General features: G+C 36.2%; 2 protein-coding genes across 2 annotated transcripts; both read right to left on the reverse strand.

Annotated features, from left to right (window-relative positions):
- Positions 1–12333: 12333 nt before the first annotated feature.
- LOC142226556 (adult cuticle protein 1-like) lies at positions 12334–13160 on the reverse strand. Its single transcript, XM_075296630.1, has 3 exons — positions 13095–13160; positions 12864–13019; positions 12334–12788 (listed from the first exon to the last, which is right to left on the reverse strand). The coding sequence occupies exons 1-3, from the start codon at positions 13143–13145 to the stop codon at positions 12438–12440; spliced, it is 558 nt and encodes a 185-aa protein (XP_075152745.1). The 5' UTR covers positions 13146–13160; the 3' UTR covers positions 12334–12437.
- A 5242-nt stretch (positions 13161–18402) lies between these two features.
- Positions 18403–19079, reverse strand: LOC142226558 (adult cuticle protein 1-like). Its single transcript, XM_075296631.1, has 2 exons — positions 18922–19079; positions 18403–18850 (listed from the first exon to the last, which is right to left on the reverse strand). Exons 1-2 carry the CDS (start codon positions 18925–18927, stop codon positions 18530–18532), a joined length of 327 nt encoding a protein of 108 aa, XP_075152746.1. The 5' UTR covers positions 18928–19079; the 3' UTR covers positions 18403–18529.
- Positions 19080–25577: the final 6498 nt, after the last annotated feature.

Consider the following 25577-nt stretch of genomic DNA (forward strand, 5'->3'; position numbering starts at 1 on the left):
AATGAGGGGTGTTCAGGTTTTTTAAATGCAAAATTGAAAGAAATACGTCAAGTTTATATTGACCAAATTTTGACCGTATCACCCTTTAGTCAAAATGGTCATGCTTTGGCGCAAATGATTGATTTAGTTAAGTTTTAATTCTATAAGAGGTTGTAATTTCGTGAACTGCAGTTAAAAAGTACAACAGGGCACTACAATTTCCTCGTTTTTATCAACGGTTTGTGGAAATCTCAAAATGTGGAGTAAAATTTAGTTCAATTTTCGTGCGAGGTAGTTCATTCTTCCTATACAACATTTTACTTTTTTCGGTGTACATATTGCACCCAAATTAACCAATCCCCACATATGACTTCTGGAGCCTCTTGGAGAAACATATTTACTTCTTGATCATCTAAACGTCGTAATTTTTATTTTGATTCTCTTGAAAGCTAGAATTTGATGTTTGTTTGACAGCATGCCTCGTACCCTATTTTAATCAATCGCCTACATATAACAGCATCCCATTGTAAAATATCTGCTTTTATGTCTTCATTTACAGTAAGCAAATAAACTGACGTTCGAACCTCCCTCAGTAAAACGAACGTTCTAAATAATAACGGTCAATTATTGACTAATGATAATTAAGTTATTATTGAATAATAACGAGAGTAAAATCACATAAAAATATTTCATAGTGACTAAGTATTTGGGCATTAACACCTATCAATCACTCTTACCAATAACGGTCATAGAAAATTGCATTTAAATTCAAACCAATAATCATTGAAAGTTGTATCACACCAACATCAAGTCCCTTTCACATTTGATGTTTGAACATGAAATGGTCAGAGTAAGAATTGTGAATGCAAATTGTTTTGTTTATAGAGTAATTAATAAATTTGCGACAATGTTGTCGCAGACTTGTTCAACACATTTTCGTTGAAAAATGGTATAACCTAAGGCGTTTTTTAATTGAATTCTAATGGTCATATGGACATTTATGATACCGTAAAGACAAAAGAAATCAAATTAAAGTGTTTGAATATATGGCGTTTATATTTGAACTAGGAAAACTATGAAAGATACAATTTTCTAAGGATATCGATAACCGGTTAGTCTAAGTGAGCTCTATATATAGGACTGTCACTATATGTAGAAAACTTAACCTAACAAATCTTCCAAATGTCAATGCTTTTCCCGAGGAAATTAAATCTAAATATTTATCACTCACGCTTCCATCACTTATGTGCACTACAAATAATTTTTTCTCTGATTGTAGGGTGTAATCAATTAACCAAATCTTTTGCATACAATTAATTCATATTTAAATGTAAATAGTAGAGATAAACATAGAGTATTTGCCGCTATGTGTTCTTATACTAAGGTCATTGATTAACGTAGTTGGTAACACCTGCACAGTTAACACATACACTCAAAAAATAAGTCTGCTAAAAACCATAGTCAGTAACTGCTGTTGTACATCATGGTCTACCGAACAATAATTCGTAAACTATTTAGGTTATAAAATGTCGCCCAAAGTATTTTCAGGAGTCTGTTTTTATACTCTAAACCACATAGTGGTCAGAGTCAAATAACTTTGATCTACCAAAAAAGTGCCTACCAGAAAGATTGTTTTTAGCCACTGTGGTACTTGCCCTTGGTTCACCACTGTGGTAGCACAATGGACTGAATAGTCTAAGTGAGCCTGATACATCGGGCTGCCACCTAACCTAACAGCATGTACCATATTTCAATCGTATCGGAATAAATCTGTTCTTCCCATAGGCTTTGGATGTCAAATATGGGGATCGGATTATATGGGGGCTATATATAATTATAGACCGTTATGGACCAATTTGTGCATGGTTGTTAGATACCATATACTAACACCACGTACCAAATTTCAAACGGATCGGATGAATTTTGCTCCTCTAAGAGGCTCCGGAGGTCAAATCTGGGGATCGGTTTATATGGGGGCTATATATAATTATGGACCGATATTGGTCAATTTTTGCATGGTTGTTAGACACCATATACTCACGCCACGTACCAAATTTCAAGCGGATCGGATGAAATTTGCTTCTCAAAGAGGATCCATAAACCAAATCGGGGGTCGGTTTATATGGGGGCTATACGTAAAAGTGGTCCGATATGGCCCATTTGAAATACCATCCGATCTACATAAATAGCAACTACTTGTGCCTAAGTCGATAACTTATTTCGTTCGGTATCTTAACATGTTGGCTGATAAGTCCCCGGTCTAACAAAGAAAAACACATTTTTTTGTCAAAATTCGTTTTTATTATTCAACATATTTCCCTTCAAGAGCGATACAACGATTATAACGACCTTCCATTTTTTTGATACCATTTTGGTAGTACTCCTTCTGTTTTGCCTCAAAATAGGCCTCAATTTCGGCGATCACCTCTTCATTGCAGCCAAATTTTTCCCTGCGAGCATCCTTTTGAGGTCTGAGGACAAGGGGAAGCAATTCGAAGCCCAATTCATGAATTTTTTCCATCGTTCTCAATGACTTGTGAACGATGGTAGAACAACACATTTTTCTTCTTCATATGGGGCCGTTTTGCCGCGATTTCGACCTTCAAACGCTCCAATAACGCCAAATAGTAGTCACTGTTGATGGTTTTTCCCTTCTCAAAATAATCGATAAGAATTATTCCTTGCGAATCCCAAAAAACAGAGACCATTACTTTGCCAGCGGACTTTTGAGTCTTTCCACGCTTCGGAGACGGTTCACCGGTCGCTGTCCACTCAGCCGACTGTCGATTGGACTCAGGAGTGTAGTGATGGAGCCATGTTTCATCCATTGTCACATATCGATGGAAAAACTCGGGTGTATTACGAGTTAACAGCTGCAAACACCGCTCAGAATCATCCACACGTTGTTGTTTTTGGTCAAATGTGAGCTCGCGCGTCACCCATTTTGCACAGAGATTCCGCATATCCAAATATTGATGAATGATATGACCAACACATTCCTTTGATATCTTTAAGGCCTCTGCTATCTCGATCAACTTCCTTTTACGGTCATTCCAAATCATTTTGTGGATTTTTTGGATGTTTTCGTCGGTAACCACCTCTTTCGGGCGTCCACTGCATTCACCGTCCTCCGTGCTCATTTCACACGCTTGAATTTTGCATACCAATCAATTATTGTTGATTTCCCTGGGGCAGAGTCCGGAAACTCATTATCAAGCCAAGGTTTTGCTTCCACCGTATTTTTTCCCTTCAGAAAACAGTATTTTACCAAAACACGAAATTCCTTTTTTTTCCATTTTTTCACAATAACAAAAGTTGCTTCACAAAAGACGCTTTATCTCACAAACTAATTGACTTACAGACGTCAAATTTTGACACGAATCATTTGAAGGTTGGTACTATATAAAAATAATATGCATTTAATACTAGCGACGCCATCTATGTGTCAGACCGGGGACTTATCAGCCAACCTGTTATAGTAATATTTTGATGTGTTACAAATTGAATGACAAAGTTAATATAAAAATCAATAAATGAGATATGTACCGTCGATTTAGGTTAGGTTAGGTGGCAGCCACATATTTCAGGCACACTTAGACTATTTAGTTCATTATGATACTACAGTGGTGAACCTCTCTCTTGTAGATTTAAAGCCATATAGTTCGCTAAACAATGTCTTTATTTTAAGGAAGCGTCACCATTGTCTCGGAGTCAATACCAAAATCCTTCAAACTAATTATCCATGTCATTCATCACCATATATTTTTTCTGTGTCTACTGAAACATTTCTTTGAGTGTAGTAAAACTACCGGACTAATGGTAAATGTAAGGTGTGATAAGGACATATAATTCAGTCTAAAATGTAAGTCTACTTTTGCTTTGTAATAGGCGCGATGTCAAAGATACGAATATGTCACAGAGTAAAGTTTATTTTGGTAAAAAAAAAATTGGCGAGGTGCCTTCACATTCAACATCAATATTAGATGATCTGTTTTAATAATCTAAAATCGTCAATCATACTTCAAAACTATTAGTTGGTGTGATTTCTCTGACTTTTACCTCAAAAAGACTCCCAGATGAAAGCAATTGAATGAGCTTCTGTAACTCACATACTTCTATCATCGCTCTTATCATAATTGAAGCCATCCCACACCTTAGAATTTACTCTTACTGCATATTTCATATCTAATCCGCAATTATATTCTCGTGTAATTATTACTCAAATTATCATATAAAGTTTAATGACAAATTACCATTGAGCTAAGGTGTGGTAGCAACTAAATTTACCATTACTCTAATAGCCCATATGGTCAATAAAGAGAAAAAACCTAAACTGGTCAATTGATCTACAGAGGAATCATGTCAAATTAATGTAATTGGTACGTCAAGCTACCAGACAAGAAATGGTTCTAAATACGATCACCCCGTATTAGAATGGACATTCTTTTACTGCGATAATTGGCCGCCTGTTATAAATTTATATGTAAATATTAAATTACAATTGGTTCAAAGAGATCATAAAAATGGCAATATCAAATACGACAAAATTTGATGACTTAGCTCTAACGAAAGTTGATTGCTACAATCAAAACATTATGAAATGTCTGAACTTGGTATAAAATTCATAATGTAACAACTATTGTGGGGCGGGGCATTCTAAATATTAATATACAATCGAGTTGAAACAAAAAAGAATTTCACTAAATTTTGAAGAAGAAACAATTTATCGGATATGGGGGAGTTATTGTACAGGGGTAATAATATGTAATGCAATAAAGTAAAGCGCATTTAATATGTTTAATTTTTCAAACGCAAAAATGACAGAAATATAATAAAATTTTAGAATCAACTTAGATTTATTCGAGTTGGGTACCTTTGGCATGAATTATGGCTTTCAAACGGCCGACAAAGCCATCACATGGTCCATGAAAGTGACTCAGCGATATTTCGGTCTATTACCGGAGAAGTGTCGTCTTGAGATGATCGACACTTTGGTATTTTTTAGTGCCAATCTTACTCTCCACAATGCAAAGGTTCAACGGATTGAGATTCGGAGACTTTGGTAGCTTTTGTGCGCTAGAAATGAAGCTAGAAACCTCCTTTTAAAGCCGTTCATTATTGACGGATGGAGAGGGCGATGGTGCTCAGTCCTGTTGAAATATCCGTGGTCTACGGCTGAAATGTCTGCCAAGACTTCCCGATAATATGCGGGACTTATTTTGATCCCATGGCCGATACGTACGAGCGAAGAGTGATCAACGGTCGTTACGGCAGCACACACCCGCGAAACACCCGCTGGTTGAATTGCCCAAGTGAGGCCCATCTATCCAGCAGACGAGCGCGATGAACACCGCTGTGCTAACACTACCCTAGAATCAGGAGGCTAATAAGAATCTAGAGGCTAATAAGATAGTCGACGAGCACAAGTTGAACACATAGCACACGTCAACAGTGAGAGCTACTGGGGATGATGGGAATTCAGTCACCTATGGCGACGTGATAGTGACTGATCCGAAGAGGTGCTCTAGATTTTTCAACCGAAAGTTTGTCGAGTATCCCTAGAGTGTTAGAGAATGTCCTCCGAGCCGACAATACACCACAATTTACCACAGCCGAAGATACCGATGTCATCAACAATGTGGAACCACCCAAGGCGCTGGGTCACGACGGAATTTCTATTATTTATTTATTTATTTATTGTTTATTTTAATCATACAGTAAATGTATGATAAAAAAGAAAAGTGAAAAGTAGCATTGGCTGCTAAGGCCATCAGCTAAGAAATTTCTATGATAATGCTGAAGCATCTGATAATACTGGGAGTTGAGTACTTACTTTGTTCCTTACTTTGTTCTTGGAGTCGCTCATTATACCCGATGTCTGGAAATGTGTAGGCTAATTCCATTACTGAAGCCAGACAAAGTCTCGGGTAAGGGTGTATCGTACATACCGATTTCCTTTCTCTTGCCAGTAGCCAAGACTTGTGGCACTACTCCTCCCCACCATTGTGGAGAATTTTCCAGCTGCCAATCATCAACATGGATTCCACAAAGTTCATAGTACAACCACTGCCATTTCAGCATACATAAATAGGGGGACTCAGTCGGCCCAATCCGTGTCAAAAGACGGTCCTCGTGGCGCTTGACATGTCGAAGACATTCGATAAAGTCAACCATGCCCGATTATTAGAGGACATCGAGAATACGATCCTACCGACAGGAACCAAGTGTTGGGTTACTAATTATGTGTGTGGGCGCCTGTTGTATGTAGAATATGGGGATTGAAAGTCAAGACCCGTAGATTGAAACAGGGAGTTTAACTCTAGTTCTATTCCACCCCTCCAGGCAGTGTCGAGATTGTATCGTACGCAGACGACTGTACAATCATGGCAAGCAGGGTACACAGGCAGTTGAATATTAATGACGATAGCGAAACAATTCCGACCATAATTGACCCCACTATTTTCGGGGTCACAAGGTACTTGCCGGCAGAACTTGGGGTGCGGACAAAAAATCTTGTCAACTTCTTATAAGACAATTGGCCGATCTGTGGAAAATTATGCAGTGCCAGACGAAGAGGAATAACATATATACTTGCCAGAAAGCTACACATAGAATTGCATCGCACATTTATGTGGAGACAAAGATCATCCCAGGGCGTAGACATAATTACATGTTGTCACAGCAGCATCTCCTGGATTGTTCTCACAGTATTCATCCAAACCATCATCTTATGGATAAACAACTACCAATCAGGAATGAAAGCATTAAATGAAGGTTGATATACATCATCTAGAGCACGAGATCCAGCGCTACAAAGGAGAGCCTCTAGATCAGACGGCATACCAGGCATGTCTGAACAGGATTCATGAGAATACTGTATCCAAAGCGGTGAGAAGCTACAAAGCTAAACCTGTTATCTGAGTCCGACCACCGCCCATAGTAGCGGAAGAAAGAGATCTCTCACGGCAGACTATTTATTATATTTTTCGCCCAACTAAGATCAGGTAAATTTCAGCTGCCTCAATTCCTGTCTATCAATGATTGATAGCAGCGTAGGTGACGTGTGTCTCATTTGCAACCAGGGGTCACTGACATGCGCCATATTTTCGCTTGTTCAGCTAAACCTTCCCGACTCACCACCAGATCACACTGGATACATCCCATTTTAGTTGCAAATTTCATTAATTTGAATACAAACTGAAATACCAAAACTCATAACATAAAAATTGATCAAATTACAAGTGAATGGTTTCTGATCGGAGAAATCCAAATTCGGTAAATGGCCACTTTCATGCACGCGAAGCAAATTCTTGCTAAACCAATTGAAATTCCAAATCGTGCATAAACTCAACAATGCACTAAAAAAGGTTAAAGCCAGGGAGGTACTTCACTTCCACTACTGTGGCCAATTACCGAATTTGCTTTTTTCCGATGTAAAGACATTCGAAATTGAGCAGTTGATCGGGTTAAGCTGCGAACATGGAACATTAGTGCAGCAAGAATGTTATTTTCACACCAAACATATTTTTTTTTTTTTTGAAATAAGATACATAATGACCGAGAAAACAACATGGTTGCGATGAACACCCCAGAAAAAAATTCTTCAGCAGTAAGAGTTTAGTTGCGCTTTTTGGTATACAAAAAAGTAGGCAGTGCATCCACACTGAATGAATCGGTGGCAATAACATAAACGAGTAATCAAACTAGTTTATGATCATTCGTTTACGTTATTGCAACCAATTCATGCAGTATAAATGCATGAAAGTTAGTGCTGTTTTCCTTCACGCCAACAATGCTATACTCATGATTATATATCACTTCTGAGCAATATTTCTATTAAAATGAGCAATTATATCAGTACGAGTATTTTTGGACGGTGAATTTGTAACGTCCCAGCAAAAAAAGGAGCTCTATTTCAACAGGATTGTAAGGAAGAGAGGCAGTACCAACTGCTTACAAAACAACCGAATCAGCGCTGATTTTTGTGGGCGATGTCCCGATTTAGAGCAGCTTCTACATAGCGCGTATATAATTGCTCATTTTAATAGAAATGTTGCTCAGAAGTGATGTATAATCTTGAGTATAGCATTGTTGGCGTGAAGGAAAACAGCACTACCTTTCATGCATCTATACTGCATGAATTGGTTGCAATAATGTAAACAAACGATCATAAACTAGTTTGATTACTCTTTTACGTTATTGCCATCGATTCATACAGTGTGGATGCACTGCCTACTTTATTGTATACCAAAGAGGGCAACTAAACTCTTACTGCTGAAGTATTTTTTGCTGGGATTGGTTCATATTTATCAATGTTTTGGTCATATACCCCTGCGATCACCGATTCTCGGTTTTCCTTCTTTAGGGATTACAATCGCCAATTTTATTCTATAAAGGGTGATACGGTCAAAATTTGGTCAATATAAACTTGACGTATTTCTTTCAATTTTGCATATAAAAAACCTGAAGATCCCTCATTTTGAAGGTGTGTGTATGTAGAATGTTGCTCTTTTTTTGATTTTGGAATTCACTCTTCTTGCCGTCCAAGCAAAAAGAGCAGCCTATCAAAATTTTGCTCGCGCATCACGAAAATCCGAGCTATTCGCACGCAAAGCTGGCAAAATCGCTAAAAGTTGCCAAATAAACCGTTACAAATGTAATTAAAGTGTTTGGTGAACGTTTGTCGACAGCCAGGAAGTCTGGATCGGGGGAAATCGAAAAGCGGAAGCCGCTGAGACGACAAAGAGAGTTGCCGGTAGTTTCAAGCGAAATCCTAACCTCTCTCTCCGAGATGCCGCAAATAAGCTGGGTGTATCGTCTACAACCGTGCATCGAGCCAAAAAACGAGCTGGACTATCGACTCACAAGAAGGTAGTGACTCCAAATCGTGATGATAAACAAAATACGACGGCCAAAGCGCGATCCCGGAGGCTGTACACGACGATGCTGACGAAGTTTGACTGCGTGGTAATGGACGACGAAACCTACGTCAAAGCCGACTACAAGCAGCTTCCGGGACAGCAGTTTTATACGGCAAAAGGAAGGGGAAAGTTAGCAGATATTTTCAAGCACATAAAACTGTCAAAGTTCGCAAAGAAATATCTGGTTTGGCAAGCCATCTGTACCTGTGGCTTGAAAAGCAGCATTTTCATAGCTTCCGGGACTGTCAACCAAGAAATTTACGTGAAAGAGTGTTTGAATAAACGTCTGCTGCCTTTCCTGAAGAAACACGGTTGTTCCGTACTGTTTTGGCCGGATTTGGCATCTTGGCATTACGGTAAAAAGGCCATGGAGTGGTACGCCGCCAACAACGTGCAGGTGGTTCCCAAGGACAAGAACCCTCCCAACACGCCAGAGCTCCGCCCAATTGAGAAATACTGGGCTATTGTCAAGCGGAACCTAAAGAAGACCAAAAAAACTGCTAAGGACGAGCAGCAGTTCAAGGCAAACTGGCTTTCTGCGGCGAAGAAGGTGGACAAGGTGGATGTACAAAATCTGATGGCAGGTGTCAAGCGTGAGGCCCGGCAATTCGGATTTGGAATTTTATACTAATTGAACTTGAAAAAGAAATTTAATTTGATTTTTTAAATAAACGATTTCACCGATTTACACGCGTTTTCCCTTGACCAAATTTTGACCGTATCACCCTTTACGCTGTTCGATTACTTTGAACCAGGGATCCGGAGCGGTCAATTTTTTCGCTCCGCTCCCGCTCCGGAGAAAAATAAACCGCTCCGCTCCGAGAAAAAAAGTCGCTCCGCTCCTCTCCGAGAAAATTATAGTACAAACATTGTATTATTTGTTCGATTGAGTTTTATGTTATGGGGGCACAGCGTGACCCCATTTGTCGAAATCGGGCGATACATATATATGGGAGCTATATCTAAATTTGATCCGATTTCTTCCAAATTCAATATCGTTCGTCCTTGTGCCCAAAAAACTCCCTGTACCAAATTTCATCAAAATCGGTTAATAATTGCGACCGGAATCCTGTGAACAACAAATACATGGACAGACGGATGGACGGACGGACACCAAGCGCTAGATCGACTCAGGAGGTGATTCAGAGTCGATCGGTTCTGGTAGGCACATTTTTTGGCAGATCAAACTTATTATACCCTAACCACTATGTGGTTTAGGGTATAATGACTTTAAAACAATGTGTTGATACATTTTATTAATTTTGAAGATTTTTTCAGAAATATTAAATCCATTTTGACTTCATTAAAACGAAATTTTCATTCATGTTAGGATACACATTTTTATGTCGAATCATTTAGCTATAAGGACAAACAGCCTTATTAGAAAAGTTTAGAGACTTTTAGACAAGGAAAAAACTTTATTTCAGAGAAATACGTCTTCTATTCTAAGCAAAATTCGTATTCGTATTTTAAGCATGTGAAATATTTGGTCTCCCGACAATATTCTTTGCGGGACGCTGATTGGAATTGAAAGTCTATACACAGAGTAGAAGTAACTACTCTCCGAAAGTTTTTTTTTTTTGTTTTGCAACAGACGTAGAGAAAAGGTTTTGTTATATATGTAATGTGTGTGTATATTTATGTTTGCAACAACCTCCATCGAAATCAGTCCATGGTATACCTACGAATATTCTTACTCTGATCTAGTGTTACCTAATTTCGCTTTTTTCCCCTTTATTTTAAAAATACATTTTCGAACAGCGTTTTTAAGAAATGTTCGTTCTCAAAAAAAGTAAATAACATGCAATAATACAAATGAAGTCATTAGTTTTCAATGTTAGAAAAAATTAAAATAAATGTATATGCGCACATTTTTCAACCAAAATTGAAACTATCCATAATTTTAATTAAATTTTCGGGAACTAATATCAGAAATAAGAGAATGCTAGGATACAGTACAATAGTAAAGCAAATATGAATGTCCTTACTCTGAAAAAAAGTATGCCCGGTTCCAAAGATTTTGTCTTTACTTTAACAGTTTGGGTATTGATTCCGAGCCAAAGAAGCGGAGAATACAAGTAAGGATACTTTAAAGACGCAATTATCTCTTAAATTTGGGGGTTATGTACTTGCTTCTAGGAAGCAAATGTTAATTTTTCATTTTTTTTAGATTTTTTTGTCAGTTGTTATCAAAATCCTTTAAAAACGAGTTAACGACAATTTTATTTTCCATATTAAGACTCGACTTCCAGTAGAAATTATGCTATATTTCAAGTAAAAAGCGTCTTTAAATAAAAGTGTTGAAAACCATGTCTTATTTTTTAACAATTTTTTGCTTTGTAGGCAAGATGCAAAAAGGAAACAAATTTAAAGACAATTTTATTAATTTTAAACAATTTTTCTTAATTATTAAAGTCAAGTTGACCTTACCTCAAAAATTTTATCTTTCATGTTATGATACACATTTTTAAGTAAAATCACTTAATTATAAGGACATTACAACTTCATTCAAAAGTTTATTGACTTTTGGACAAGGAAAAAACTTTATTTTAGAGAAATGCGTCTTCCATGTAAAGCAAAATTTGCATTCTTATTCTAAAGACATGAAATCTTTGACTTCACGACAATATTTTTTTCAGTGTAGAAAACTAAAAAATTAAATATAAATAAGATCGTTTAATTGCATTTATTTGACCTTCATTCCAAACATCTTTGTAGTAATACGGGATGAAATTGATCGAAAGTACTGTTGTTACTTTTACAACACATACTAGAGATATATTTTGACATTTGCCATTTTTGAAAACAATTACTAAACAACACGTTGTGTTTTCCCCAATGTACGTACGTACAAAAATACATATCGTACATTTTAAACGTTTACTCACACTACGCTAAGTACTAGCCATATTTGAAATTACCTACACAGTGTAATTTCAAAGTTACACATTTCATTCAAGTAATATTTTATTCGGAGCGGAGCGGTTTTTCATTTGGAAAGCGCTCCGCTCCCGCTCCGCTCCGGATTTTAGAAATGCCGCTCCCGCTCCGGCAAAAAAAGGGCTTGCTCCGCTCCACGCTCCGCTCCGGATCCCTGCTTTGAACCGAAAAATGTATGTGCCAAGAGTGGTTTATGTCGATCCATATTCTGATATAGCCTTCACATAGCTCGTTTGCAATGGTCTGCACTAGCAAAACTGACGAATTAAGAATTTTGCTGTATGAGATGTAATTTGGGACCAATTTTAAATATAAATCTGGATATCGTTGAGTATCTCATATTTCGAGGCTCTGTTAACATTCCGTATGTTTATACATAATTTACGAAAGTATTCAGTTATTTTTTTTTTTTTGTTGTAAAAAATTGCAAAAAAAATCCTTCCTTGCCTTATTCCATATAGTTTTCTCTGAGTCAAAAAATTGTGTACAGCCATTTAAAAAATTGCAAATTATTATTTATTTATGAAATAATGAACATTTGTTTTTATCATCTTTGGAAACACAAAAAAATGACTAAACTTCACCATAAAAACGAATTTACAAAGTTCCAGGGGCAGGAGCAACATTGACATTTGCTACAGATTTGACATGACCATCCAAGGGAGCAGTGTGAACAGCACCACGCGTTTTAGCCACATAGGTGCCTTGAACACCAGCAAAAGGAGCAACATCCACAGCGGCTCCATGAGCCCATGGTCCCCAAGCTCCACTCCAAGCTCCACCCCAAGCACCTCCCCAGGGTCCCCAAGCTCCGGCAACGTAGGGTGAAGAAACGGCTGTGTAAGAAGTATGACCATCACCAACTACCACTTGAGGGTATCCCCAAGGTAAGACTGAAGATTGGACTCCAAAGGCCAAAGCCAAAGTGCACAAGACAGCGAACAAGAACTACAACAAGCAAGATTAAAGAGGAAATTAAAAAATATATATGTAACTTTAGCATGGACTTAGTTTCCAACTTACTTTCATTTTTTTAAGATTGTGATGTGGAACCAACGAACTTGAGTTCTGATCTGATTTCTTTCTCAGCTCTCCCCATAGTTTTATAGAGAAATTAGAGCACTGCAAAAGACTTAAAGTGAATGTAGAGTAATGGACCTCTGTTGTAGTCACTGCTGTCTTAGAATGGGGGCAGGTAAATAAGTCAAACTATTTAATTATGACATATTTCACAATGCATATGGTTACACTTACATGTTCTACGGTGATATAGTTCTTAAAATTTCTTGTAATATTATAATCCATTCGATTGAAATAGCAGACATATTATGACAAATACTTTTAATTAGACATTATAATCGATTTATGAATTTATTATCTAATTAAATGTTGTAGTAGGTATAGCTTAAGAGGCATTCTTTACAATTTACTTATACCCTCCGAGATGGAGAGAATGTGAATAATTTGAATATAAACTACGCTGCTCAATAGCCCATGTAAAACCCCTAAATTATGACCGCAAATAATCCACTTAGTCACAATGTAATACATACTAATATAGTCTCACATCAGTCTGAGTTGATTTCAAAGAAAGTCGACTCCTACACGCCAAGAAGAAGAAATATGATCACCTCAAATATGTTTCAAGAGAAAAATGTTAGCAAAGTGTTGGATGGGAAACATGAGACATTTTTGCAGAATGAAATTATACATTTTCGGCTCATTTTATTATAAAATGGAAAGGGATTGATTCAAAGTCCTAATTCAAAAAGTTTGGTTTCTTTAAATTAATTATTAAGGAAAAGAAACCATGAAAAAATTATTATTTTCGATCGATATTACGAACTTGGTCTCAGCTTTAAGAGCTAAAGTTAATTGTTAAACGAGTTTTCATTATACCCTTCGCCACACTGTGGAACAGGATATTATAAGTTAGTGCATATGTTTGCAACACCCAGAAGGAGACAAGATAGACACATGGTGTCTTTGGCACAAAAACTCAGGGTGGGCTCCTGAGTCGATATAGCCATGTCCGTCTGTACATGAACACATTTTTGTAATCAAAGTCTAGGTCGCAGTTTTAGTCCAATCGACTTCAAGTTTGGCACAAGTATGTGTTTTGGCTCAGAATAGAACCATATTGATTTTGGAAGAATTCGGTTAAGATTTATATATAGCTTCCATATATATAACAGGTTGGCGGATAAATCCCCGGTTTAACAAAGAAAAACACACTTTTGTCAAAATTCGTTTTTATTATTCAACATAGTTCCCTTCAAGAGCGATACAATGATTATAACGACCTTCCAATTTTTTGATACCATTTTGGTAATACTCCTTCGGTTTAGCCTCAAAATAGGCCTCAGTTTCGGCGATCACCGCTTCATTGCAGCCAAATTTTGTCCCTGCGAGCATCCTTTTGAGGTCTGAGAACAAGAAAAAGTCGCTGGGGGCCAGATCTGGAGAATACGGTGGGTGGGGAAGCAATTCGAAGCCGAATTCATTAATTTTTGCCATCGTTCTCAATGACTTGTTGCACGGTGCGTTGTCTTGGTGGAACAACACTTTTTTCTTCTTCAATGGGGCCGTTTTGCCGCGATTTCGACCTTCAAACGCTCCAATAACGCCATATAATAGTCACTGTTGATGGTTTTTCCCTTCTCAAGATAATCGATAAAAATTATTCCTTGCGCATCCTAAAAAACAGAGGCCATTACTTTGCCAGCGAACTTTTGAGTCTTTCCACGCTTCGGAGACGGTTCACCGGTCACTGTCCACTCAACCGACTGTCGATTGGACTCAGGAGTCTAGTGATGGAACCATGTTTCATCCATTGTCACATATCGACGGAAAAATTCGGTTGTATCACGAGTTAACAGCTGCAAACACCCGCTTGATCAAATGTGAGCTCGCGCGGCACCCATTTTGCACAGAGCTTCCGCATATCCAAATATTAATGAATGATATGATCAACACGTTCTTTTGATATCTTTAAGGCCTCTGCTATTTCGATCAACTTCATTTTACGGTCATTCAAAATCATTTTGTGGATTTTTTTGATGTTTTCGTCGGTAACCACCTCTTTCGGGCGTCCACTGCGTTCACCGTCCTCCGTGCTCATTTCTCCACGCTTAAATTTTGCATACCAATCAACTATTGTTGATTTCCCTGGAGCAGAGTCCGGAAACTCATTATCAAGCCAAGTTTTTGCTTCCGCCGAATTTTTTCCCTTCAGAAAACAGTATTTTATCAAAATACGAAATTCCCTTTTTTCCATTTTTTTTCACAATAACAAAATTTGTTTCACAAAAGACGCTCTATCTCACAAAATAATTGACTTACACAAAACTTTTTTTTTCTGATTCAATCACGAAATTAATTGATCAAATTAATTTTTAATTGAAATGTTTTCAATCACAGAAGTGATAGTATCAATTAAAAAATTTATTGAAGGTCAATTAAAAAGTTAATTGATCCAATTAAAAAATTAATTGATTCTATTATTTTTGTGATTGATTTTTGTTTCAATTAAAAAATTTGTTGAATCAATTAAATTTTTAATTGAATATTTTTTAAAACTCAATTAAAATTTTAATTGGAACATTTTTCGTGAAATTTTTTTGTGTGTACAGACGTCAAATTTTGACACGAATCATTTGAGGATTGGTACTATATAAAAACTAGCGACGCTATCTATGTGTCAGATCGGGGACCTATCAGTCAACCTGTTAAGTGTTTTCACCTGTTTAAAACATTTGCAACTAATACTAAGTGTCCCAAAATTAGGTATATACGACCGTAAGTTCGGCCAGGCCGAATCTTATTTACTCTCCACCATGGAATGCGTTGAAATTTCCACGAAAGACTGTCATCTACAATCGAATTACTTGGGTTGTGGTATCTTAAAACTTCTTAACATCGTTTTCTAAATTGTGAGTTAGTCCATACGTGGTCGAGAGCCAGAATTGAAATATGGGGGTCGCTTATATGGGGGCTATATACAATTATTAACTTGATATGGACCAATTTATGTGTGATTGGGAATCGATTTATCTGAGGGCTATATATAACTATAGACCAATATGGATCTAGTTAGGCATGGTTGTTAGCGGCCATATACTAGCACAATGTACCAAATTTGAACTGACTCGGGTGAAATTTGCTCCTCCAAGAGGCTCCAAATCTCGGTATCGGTTTATATGGGGGCTACATATGATTATGGACTGATATGGACCACTTTTGGCATGGTTGTTAAATATCATATACTACCATCACTACCAAATTTCAACCAGATCGGATGAATTTTGCTTCTGCAAAAGGCACCGGAGGTCAAATCTGGGGATCGGGTTATATGGGGGCTATATATAATTATGGACTGATATGAACCAATTCCTGCATGGTTGTTGGATACCATATACTAACATCACGTACCAAATTTCAACCAGATCGGATGAATTTTGCTTCTCCAAAAGGCACCGGAGGTCAAATCTGGGGATTGGTTTATATGGGGGCTATATATAATTATGGACTGATATGAACCAATTCTTGCATGGTTGTTGGATACCATATACTAACATCACAATTTCAACAGAATCGGATAAATTTTGCTCTTCCAAGGGGCTCCGGAGGTCAAATATGGGGATCGGTTTATATGGGGGCTATATATAATTATAGACCGATGTGGACCAATTTTTGCATGGGTGTCTAAGGCCATATATTAACACCATGTACCAAATTTCAACTGAATCAGATTAATTTTGGTCTTCCAAGAAGCTCCGGAGGTCAAATCTGGTGATCGGTTTATATGGGGGCTATATATAATTATGGACCTATGTGGACCAATTTTTGCATGGTTGTTAGAGACCATATACTAACACCATGTACCAAATTTCAGCCGGATCGTATGAAATTTGCTTCTCTCAGAGGCTCCGCAAGCCAAATCGGGGGATCGGTTTATATGGGGGTTAGAGGTGTGCACCTTAGTAATATTTTGCTCACGCACACTCACGACGGAAAAATCTTACTCACGCACACTCACGCACGATATTGTTTGGTAGGACTCACGCTCACGCACACTAACGGACGAACATGTCGTGACTCACGAAAAATACCGTGGCTCACGAAAAATATCGTGACTCACGAAAAATGTCGTGACTCACGAACAATTTTTTGAGTAATTTACTTTAGCGACGTGTCTGAAAATATGAGTATTATTAAAATCGAGAGCGTTATTACACTCTTAACATCCCAGGTGTCACTAAAATTGTGAATGAATTTAACTCTTAAGCGTTTTATGTCGATGAGCGGGATTATTTTCGTGAGCGTAAATCTTTACTCACGCACACTCACGAAGACAATATTTTCGTGACTCACGCTCACGCACCACATTTTGGTTTGTTAATCACGCACACTCACGCCATTGCCATGAGTCACGACAATTTCGTGTCACGTGCACACCTCTAATGGGGGTATATATAATTATTGATCAATGTGGACCAATTTTTGCATAGTTGTTAGAGACCACATACTTACACCATGTACCAAATTTCAGCCGGATCGGATGAAATTTGCTTCTCTTAGAGGTTGCAGAGCCTCTAAGAGAAGCAAATTTCAAATCGGGGAATCGGTTTATATGGGGGCTATACATAAAAGTGGACCGATATGGCCCATTTGCAATACCATCCGACCTACATCAATAACAACTACTTGTTCCAAGTTTCAAGTCGATAGCTTTTTTCGTTAGGAAGTTAGCATGATTTCAACAGACGGACGGACATGCTTAGATCGACTCAGAATTTCACCACGACCCAGAATATATATACTTTATGGGGTCTTAGAACAATATTTCGATGTGTTACAAACGGAATGACAAAGTTAATATACCCCCATCCTATGGTGGAGGGTATAAAAAATAAATTAAGTTTTTGTAAATTTTAACGATGAATGTTAATAGTGGACACTATAGCCATGATAGCCATTGGTGAGCATTAAATGGACAATGATATCCTATGGTTTGGATTTAAATAGAGATCATAAGTCTTTTGCAAAAATTTAATATCAATTTTTCGATTTACAATCAAACATCAACAAGGGATTGAGAAGGCCAGTCAAGCAGACGCACTTTTTTTTATCAGAAATCCATTGTTTTACCAGCTTAGACATGTGCTGGAGGTCATAATCGCACCTGAATAATCCATGCAGACAGCATTTCCTGGGATGCTTATGGCAATATCACATGGGGCAAACTGTTTTTATAGAAATCCGACAGCATAATACCCTCGACTCTACGAATCGATCCAATAACTTGTTCCGGACAAATCACCCCCAGACCCTAATATTGTTCCCACCATGATTGACGAAAGTTTTTGTATTTTATTTATTAAGGCTATCCTTTGGGCCTTCGTACTAAACGTCTATCCTCCACAAGATTATTACAAAATTTTTTACAAATTCTTTGAAATAGAATAGGACATCTTTAAGGTCGAATTTTGCAAAAAAAAAAAAAAAAACAATTCCTCATTTGTAATGTTTTCCATAAGCAGACAATAAAAACACTAAAACATTTTAAATTATTGCAAACAATTATTTATTGTCTAAATAACAAAACACAATTCATTTCAACGCCCATCAGCATCAAGACTAATTCTTTGGATATAGGAAATAACTAAATTTCTCTACAAGAACAAAGTTTACCAAGTTCCTGGAGCAGGAGCAACATTAACATTAGCTACTGAGTTGACATGACCTTCCAAGGGAGCAGTGTGAACAGCACCACGAGTTTTTGCCACATAGGTACCTTGAACACCAGCAAAAGGAGCAACATCTACAGCGGCTCCATGAGCCCATGGTCCCCAAGCTCCAGCCCAAGGTCCCCATGCGCCGTATGGAGATGAAACAGCAGTGTATGAAGCATGACCATCACCAACTACTACTTGAGGGTATCCCCAAGGCAAGACCGAAGATTGGACTCCAAAGGCCAAAGCCAAAGTGCACAAAACAGCGAATAAGAACTGTAACAAGAGCGAAAAGAAAAAGAATGTTAAATATCTTGTATATGATATAAAAACCGTCACAAACTCACTTTCATGTTTCTAAGATTGTGATGTGGAACTAACGAACTCAAGTTCTGATCTGTTTTCTCCCTCGATAGACTTCATATATTTATAGTTAAATTAGATCATTACAAAAGTCTTAGAGCACCTGGTCCATTATAGACACTCTTGTCGCTAAATGAGGGCAGGTAAATAAGTCAATCTCTTTGATTATGACACAATTCGCATGCATATGGTTACAAGTACAAGTTTTCCACTGGTAGTATATTTCTTGTACTATTATAATCAAATGGTTTGAACTAGTAGACAAATTATGACAGATATTTTTAATTAGACGTTACAATCGATTTATGAATTTATTATCGAATAAAATCTTGCCCAATTGTTTAGAATGGCAAATATTTTAAATATAGCCTACGTGTAGAAAAGAAAATTGTTTGATATTATCATATTCAGAGTGCCAAATAAATATCAAGTTGTCACAAAAATCTTATTTAGCTACTAAATATTTCGCCCAATAAAACCAGTTCACAATGTTCTAAGTCGGAGAGAGCCCATGGTTGAATCGAATAAAGCATACACGGCAAAATATAATTCATAAACTTGTGCGAAACTTTAACTAAAATTTATTCCATTTTTTTGATATTTCCTTAATGATAATTTAAATGTTTTGATATTTCCTTAATGACAATTTAAATGGCAATGTCCGTCCGTCTGTTGAGCAGCGTTTCTATTGGTCCGATCGGACCACAATTGCTCCAAAAGATTTCTAATTTTTAAATTAGGTCCGATGGTCCGACCAAAGGGAACTCAGCACATTTGGTCCGATTTCATAATTTTTTACACCCTCCACCATAGGATGGGGGGTATACTTTGTCATTCCGTTTGTAACACATCGAAATATTGCTCTAAGGCCCCATAAAGTATATATATTCTGGGTCGTGGTGAAATTCTGAGTAGATCTTGCTGAAATTTGGTACATGGTGTTGGTATATGGTCTCTAACAACCATGCAAAAATTGGTCCACATCGGTCCATAATTATATATAGCCCCCATATAAACCGATCCCCAGATTTGGCTTGCGAAGCCTCAAAGAGAAGCAAATTTCATCCGATCTTGCTGGAATTTGGTACATGGTGTTGGTATATGGTCTCTAACAACCATGCAAAAATTGGTCCACATCGGTCCATAATATATATATATATATATATATATATATATATATATATATATATATATATATATATATATATATATATATATATATATATATATATATATATATATATGTGTGTGTGTGTGTGTGTATATATTCTGGGGCGTGGTGAAATTCTGAGTAGATCTTGCAGAAATTTGGTACATGATGTTGGTATATGGTCTCTAAAAAGCATGCAAAAATTGGTCCACATCGGTCCATAATTATATATAGCCCCCATATAAACCGTTCTCCAGATTTGACCTCCGGAGCCTCTTGGAGGAGCAAAATTCATCCGATCCGGTTCAAATTTGGAACGTCGTGTTAGTATATGGCCGCTAACAACCATACCAAAATAGGTCCATATAGGTATATAGTTCTATATAGCCGATCTCCAATCACACAAAAATTGGTCCATATCGGTTCATAATTATGGTTGCCACTCGAGCCAAAAATAATCTACCAAAATTTCATTTCTATAGAAAATTTTTCAAAATTTTATTTCTATAGAAAATTTTGTTAAAATTTTATTTGGTTCATAATCATGGTTGACACTCGATCCAAAAATAATCTACCAAAATTTTATTTCTATAGAAAATTTTGTTAAAATTTTATTTCTATAGAAAATTTTGTCAAAATTTTATTTCTATAGAAAATTTTGTCAAAATTTTATTTCTATAGAAAATTTTGTCAAAATTTTATTTCTATAGAAAATTTTGTCAAAATTTTATTTCTGTAGAAAATTTTGTCAAAATGTTATTTCTAAAGAAAAATTTGTCAAAATTTTTTTCTATAGAAAATTTTGTTAAAATTTTATTTCTATAGAAAATTTTGTCAAAATTTTATTTCTATAGAAAATTTTGTCAAAATTTTATTTTTATAGAAATTTTGTTAAAGTTTTATTTCTATAGAAAATTTTGTCAAAATTTTATTTCTATAGAAAATTTTGTCAAAATTTTATTTCTATAGAAAATTTTGTCAAAATTTTATTTCTATAGAAAATTTTGTCAAAATTTTATTTCTATAGAAAATTTTGTTAAAATTTTATTTGGTTCATAATCATGGTTGACGCTCGAGCCAAAAATAATTTACCAAAATTTTATTTCTATAGAAAATTTTGTCAAAATTTTATTTCTATAGAAAATTTTGTCAAAATTTTATTTCTATAGAAAAAAATGTTATTTCTACAGAAAATTTTGTCAAAATTTTATTTCTAAAGAAAATTTTGCCAAAATTTTATTTCTATAGAAAATTTTGTCAAAATTTTATTTCTATAGAAAATTTTGTTAAAATTTTATTTCTATAGAAAATTTTGTTAAAATTTTATTTCTATAGAAAATTTTGTCAAAATTTTATTTCTATAGAAAATTTTGTCAAAATTTTATTTCTAAAGAAAATTTTGTTAAAATTTTATTCCCATAGAAAATTTTGTCAAACTGAATTATATATGTATTTGATCGATCTTTTTTGATTTAATACATACCACGTATGGACTAACATACAATTTAGAAGACGGTGTTAGGAGGTTTTAAGATACCTTGCCATCGGTAAGCGTTACCGTAACTTAAGTAATTCGATTGTGGATGCCAGTGTTTAGGAGAAGTTTCTACGCAATCCATGGTGGAGGGTACATAAGCTTCGGCCTGGCCGAACGTACGGCCGTATATACCTGTTTTTAAGTCAATTTTTTGTAAAATAGATTTTTGACTTTTGATGCCAACTAAAATTGGCTTTAAAATTCAACCTTTTCAAAAAGTCTATTTATACCCTAAACCACATAGTGGTCAGGCTATAATAACTTTGATCTGCCTAAAAATGTGCATCCCAGAAATATTGGTTTTAGACTCAATAAAATATATACCGAACGAATCAGAGTCACCTCCTGAGTCGATCTGTCCGTCCCTGTATTTGTTGTCCGCAGGATTCCGGTCGCAATTATTAACCGATTTTGATGAAATTTGGTATGTGGGGCTTGTTTGGCACAAGGATAAACGCTATTGAATTTGGAAAAAATCGAATCAAATTTAGATATAGCTCCCGATTTCGATAAATGGGGTAAGATTGCGCTCATTTACTAACCGAACGGCGTGAAATTTGTCACAAAGTCAACCAATTGACTACCGTTTAAGTGTGCCAAATTTCGTCGAAATTAATTCAGATTTAGATATAGCTCCCATATAAAGGGTGGTTAAAATTTCAAGGGCCGATGTTGATTTTGAATAAAACACAAACTATTTAGGAAATTATTGTAATTATATTGTACTATGATATATTGGTATTACTCAATTATGTATGGAACAAAATATCGGCCAAATGGGCGCCCCGACCTCGGTGGCACACCTTCATCCTATGGTCCAAATTTTCGATGACGGTGAGGCATAATGGAGGTTCTATGCCGTTAATGTGCCGAATTATTTCATCCTTTAGCTCTTGAATTGTTGCTGGCTTATCGACGTACACCTTTTCTTTCGAATAACCCCAAAGAAAAAAGTCCAACGGTGTCAAATCACATGATCTTGGCGGCCAATTGGCATCGCCATTACGTGAGATAACACGGCCATTGAATTTGGCACCGTCCTGCTGAAACCACATATCGTCTACATCCATATCTTCCAATTCGGGCCATAAAAAGATCGTTATCATCTCACGATAGCGAACACCAATCACAGTAACTGCCTGACCGGCCTCATTTTGGAAAAAATACGGCCCGATGATGCCGCCAGCCCATAAACCGCACCAAACAGTCACTCTTTGTGGGTGCATTGGTTTTTCGACAATCATTCTTGGATTCTCATCCACTGAGGTGAATATGTGCCTCATCACTGAAGATGATTTTCTTCGAAAATTGATCATCCACTGTTGCCATTTCTTGGAACCATTTAACACGTTGTTGGATTGTGTATCTCTCCATGGTTCGAATTGAGTAAATCTGAAATAGAGAAATGTCAAATAAAATTCGGTAAAAAACTTGGCGTTTAGGTGTGGTTTACATTCAACATCGGCCCTTACAATCTAACCACCCTTTATATGTATCGCCCGATTTTCCAAATTTGGCCTTATTTATCAACCGATCTGACTCAAAGTTGGCCAAATCAAATTTGTTATATCACATACTATATGTGCAAAAAATCATTGAAATCGGTTCAGATTCAGATATAGCTCTCATATGTATTAACCGGTTTTGCCAAATTTGCCCATAAATCCCTTATTTATAAACCGATCTTACCCAAGGTTGGCCTACTCTAATATTCTATAGTACTAACAATATGTGCCAAAAATCATGGAAATCGGTTCAAATCTAGATATAGCTCCCATATTTGTATCGCCCGATTTTGAAAAATTTTCCCCCAATAACCTTATGTTTGACCATAGAGGCCTCATTGCTTAACTGATCTTACTCAAAATTTGCACAAGGTAACCTTTTGTGGTATTAATCAAACCTGCACAATATTATGCAAATTGGTTCAGTTACTCACATTTCAAATTTACTAGCCTATCGTATTTATACGTACTTGTAGCTATTACATAAGAATATTGCTAGATTTTTACAAATTTGGATTTATTACCCACAATAATTGAGCGATTTTCTCTTTATTTAATAATGGGCTCAATATTAGTGGAATTCTAACTCCGTAGGTGCAATATCAAATGTCCCACAATGTAGGGACATTTTCACTCAACACAATTTGTAATAATTTTTACATTTTGGTGGCTCTAGAGGAGGAAATTAGAAGCCGGCAAGGCTTGATCTTTAACAATGTGTGGTAACAACAGTTACCACGCGTGCCAAAAAAATAACAAAATTTGAAGATTAGCACAAATTACCACAAATCTACGAAACAAATATTTCTATAGTATTTTTTGTCAAAACTTTATTCCTATAGTAAATTTTGTCAACATTTTATTTCTATTGAAATTTTGTCAAAATTGTATTTTTTATACCCTTCACCACTACTGTGGTACAGGGTATAATAAGTTTGTGCATTTGTATGTAACGCCAAGAAGGAGTAATCATAGACCAACCTTTTAGTATACGGATCGGCTTAGAATTAAATTCTGAGTCGATTTAGCGATGTCCGTCTGTCTGTCCGTCTGTCTGTCCGTCTGTCTGTCTGTCTGTCTGTCTGTTGATGTATTTTTGTGTGCAAAGTACAGCTCGCAGTTTTACTCCGATTGTCCTAAAATTTGGTATAGGGTCCTGTTTCGGCTCAAAGACGATCCCTATTGATTTTGGAAAAAAATCGGTTTAGATTTAGATATAGCTGCCATATATATTTTTCACCGATCTGGTCATAATTGGCGTGTATTTCAACCGATCTTCCTCAAATTCCGTACATCCGAATATTTTATGAGTCTCGAAAAACTTGCAAAACATCAGCAAAATCGGTTCAGATTTAGATATAGCTCCCATATATAGCTTTCGCCCGATTTACACTCATTTGCCCACAGAGGCCAATTTTTTGCTCCGATTTAGTTGAAATGTTGCATAGGGAGTAGAATTAGCGTTGTAACTATGCGTGCCAAATTTGCTTGAAATCGGTTCAGATTTGGATATATCTCCCATATAAAGCTTTCGCCCGATTTACACTCATATGACCACAGAGGCCAATTTTTAACTCCGATTTAGTTGAAATTTTGTACAGGGAGTAGAATTAGCATTGAAACTATGCGTGCCAAATTTGGTTGAAATCGGTTCAGATTTAGATATAGCTCCCATATACATGTTTTTCTGATTTCGACAAAAATGGTCAAAATACCAACATTTTCCTTGTAAAATCGCCACTGCTTAGTCGAAAAGTTGTAAAAATGACTCTAATTTTTATAAACTTCTAATACATATATATCGAGCGATAAATCATAAATAAACTTTTTCGAAGTTTCCTTAAAATTGCTTCAGATGTAAACGTTTCCCATATTTTTTTTATTTTTTACTAACATTGTGTTCCACCCTAGTGCATTAGCCGACTTAAATTTTGAGTCTATAGATTTTGTAGAAGTCTATCAAATTCTTCCAGATCGAGTGATATTTAAATGTATGTATTTGGGACAATATATAGCCCCCAACACATTTGACGGATGTGATATGGTATCGAAAATTTAGATCTACAAAGTGGTGCAGGGTATAATATAGTCGGCCCCGCCCGACTTTAGACTTTCCTTACTGGTTTTTATTTAGAATTTTTTTTCAAAATATTGTTTCAAAAAATTTAAAGACGATTTCATTAATTTTGAAAATGTTTTTCAAAGTTATTAAAGCCAAGTTGACCGTAGTCAAACAAAATTTTTTCTCAGTTTAGTTTATCGACTTTTGGACAAGGAAAAAACTTTATATCAGAGAAATTCATCTTCTATACTAAGCAAAACTCAGATTCGGATTGTAAAGATATTAAATCTTTAGCCTCACTACAATTTTTTTTAGTGTATCATTATTACTTCATGGTTATGCTAAATAAGAACGGTTAATATGGGAGTGTATCTAAACCGAAACGA

The sequence above is a fragment of the Haematobia irritans genome, chromosome 2 (assembly GCF_050003625.1).
Source record: "Haematobia irritans isolate KBUSLIRL chromosome 2, ASM5000362v1, whole genome shotgun sequence".
NCBI lineage: Eukaryota > Metazoa > Arthropoda > Insecta > Diptera > Muscidae > Haematobia > Haematobia irritans.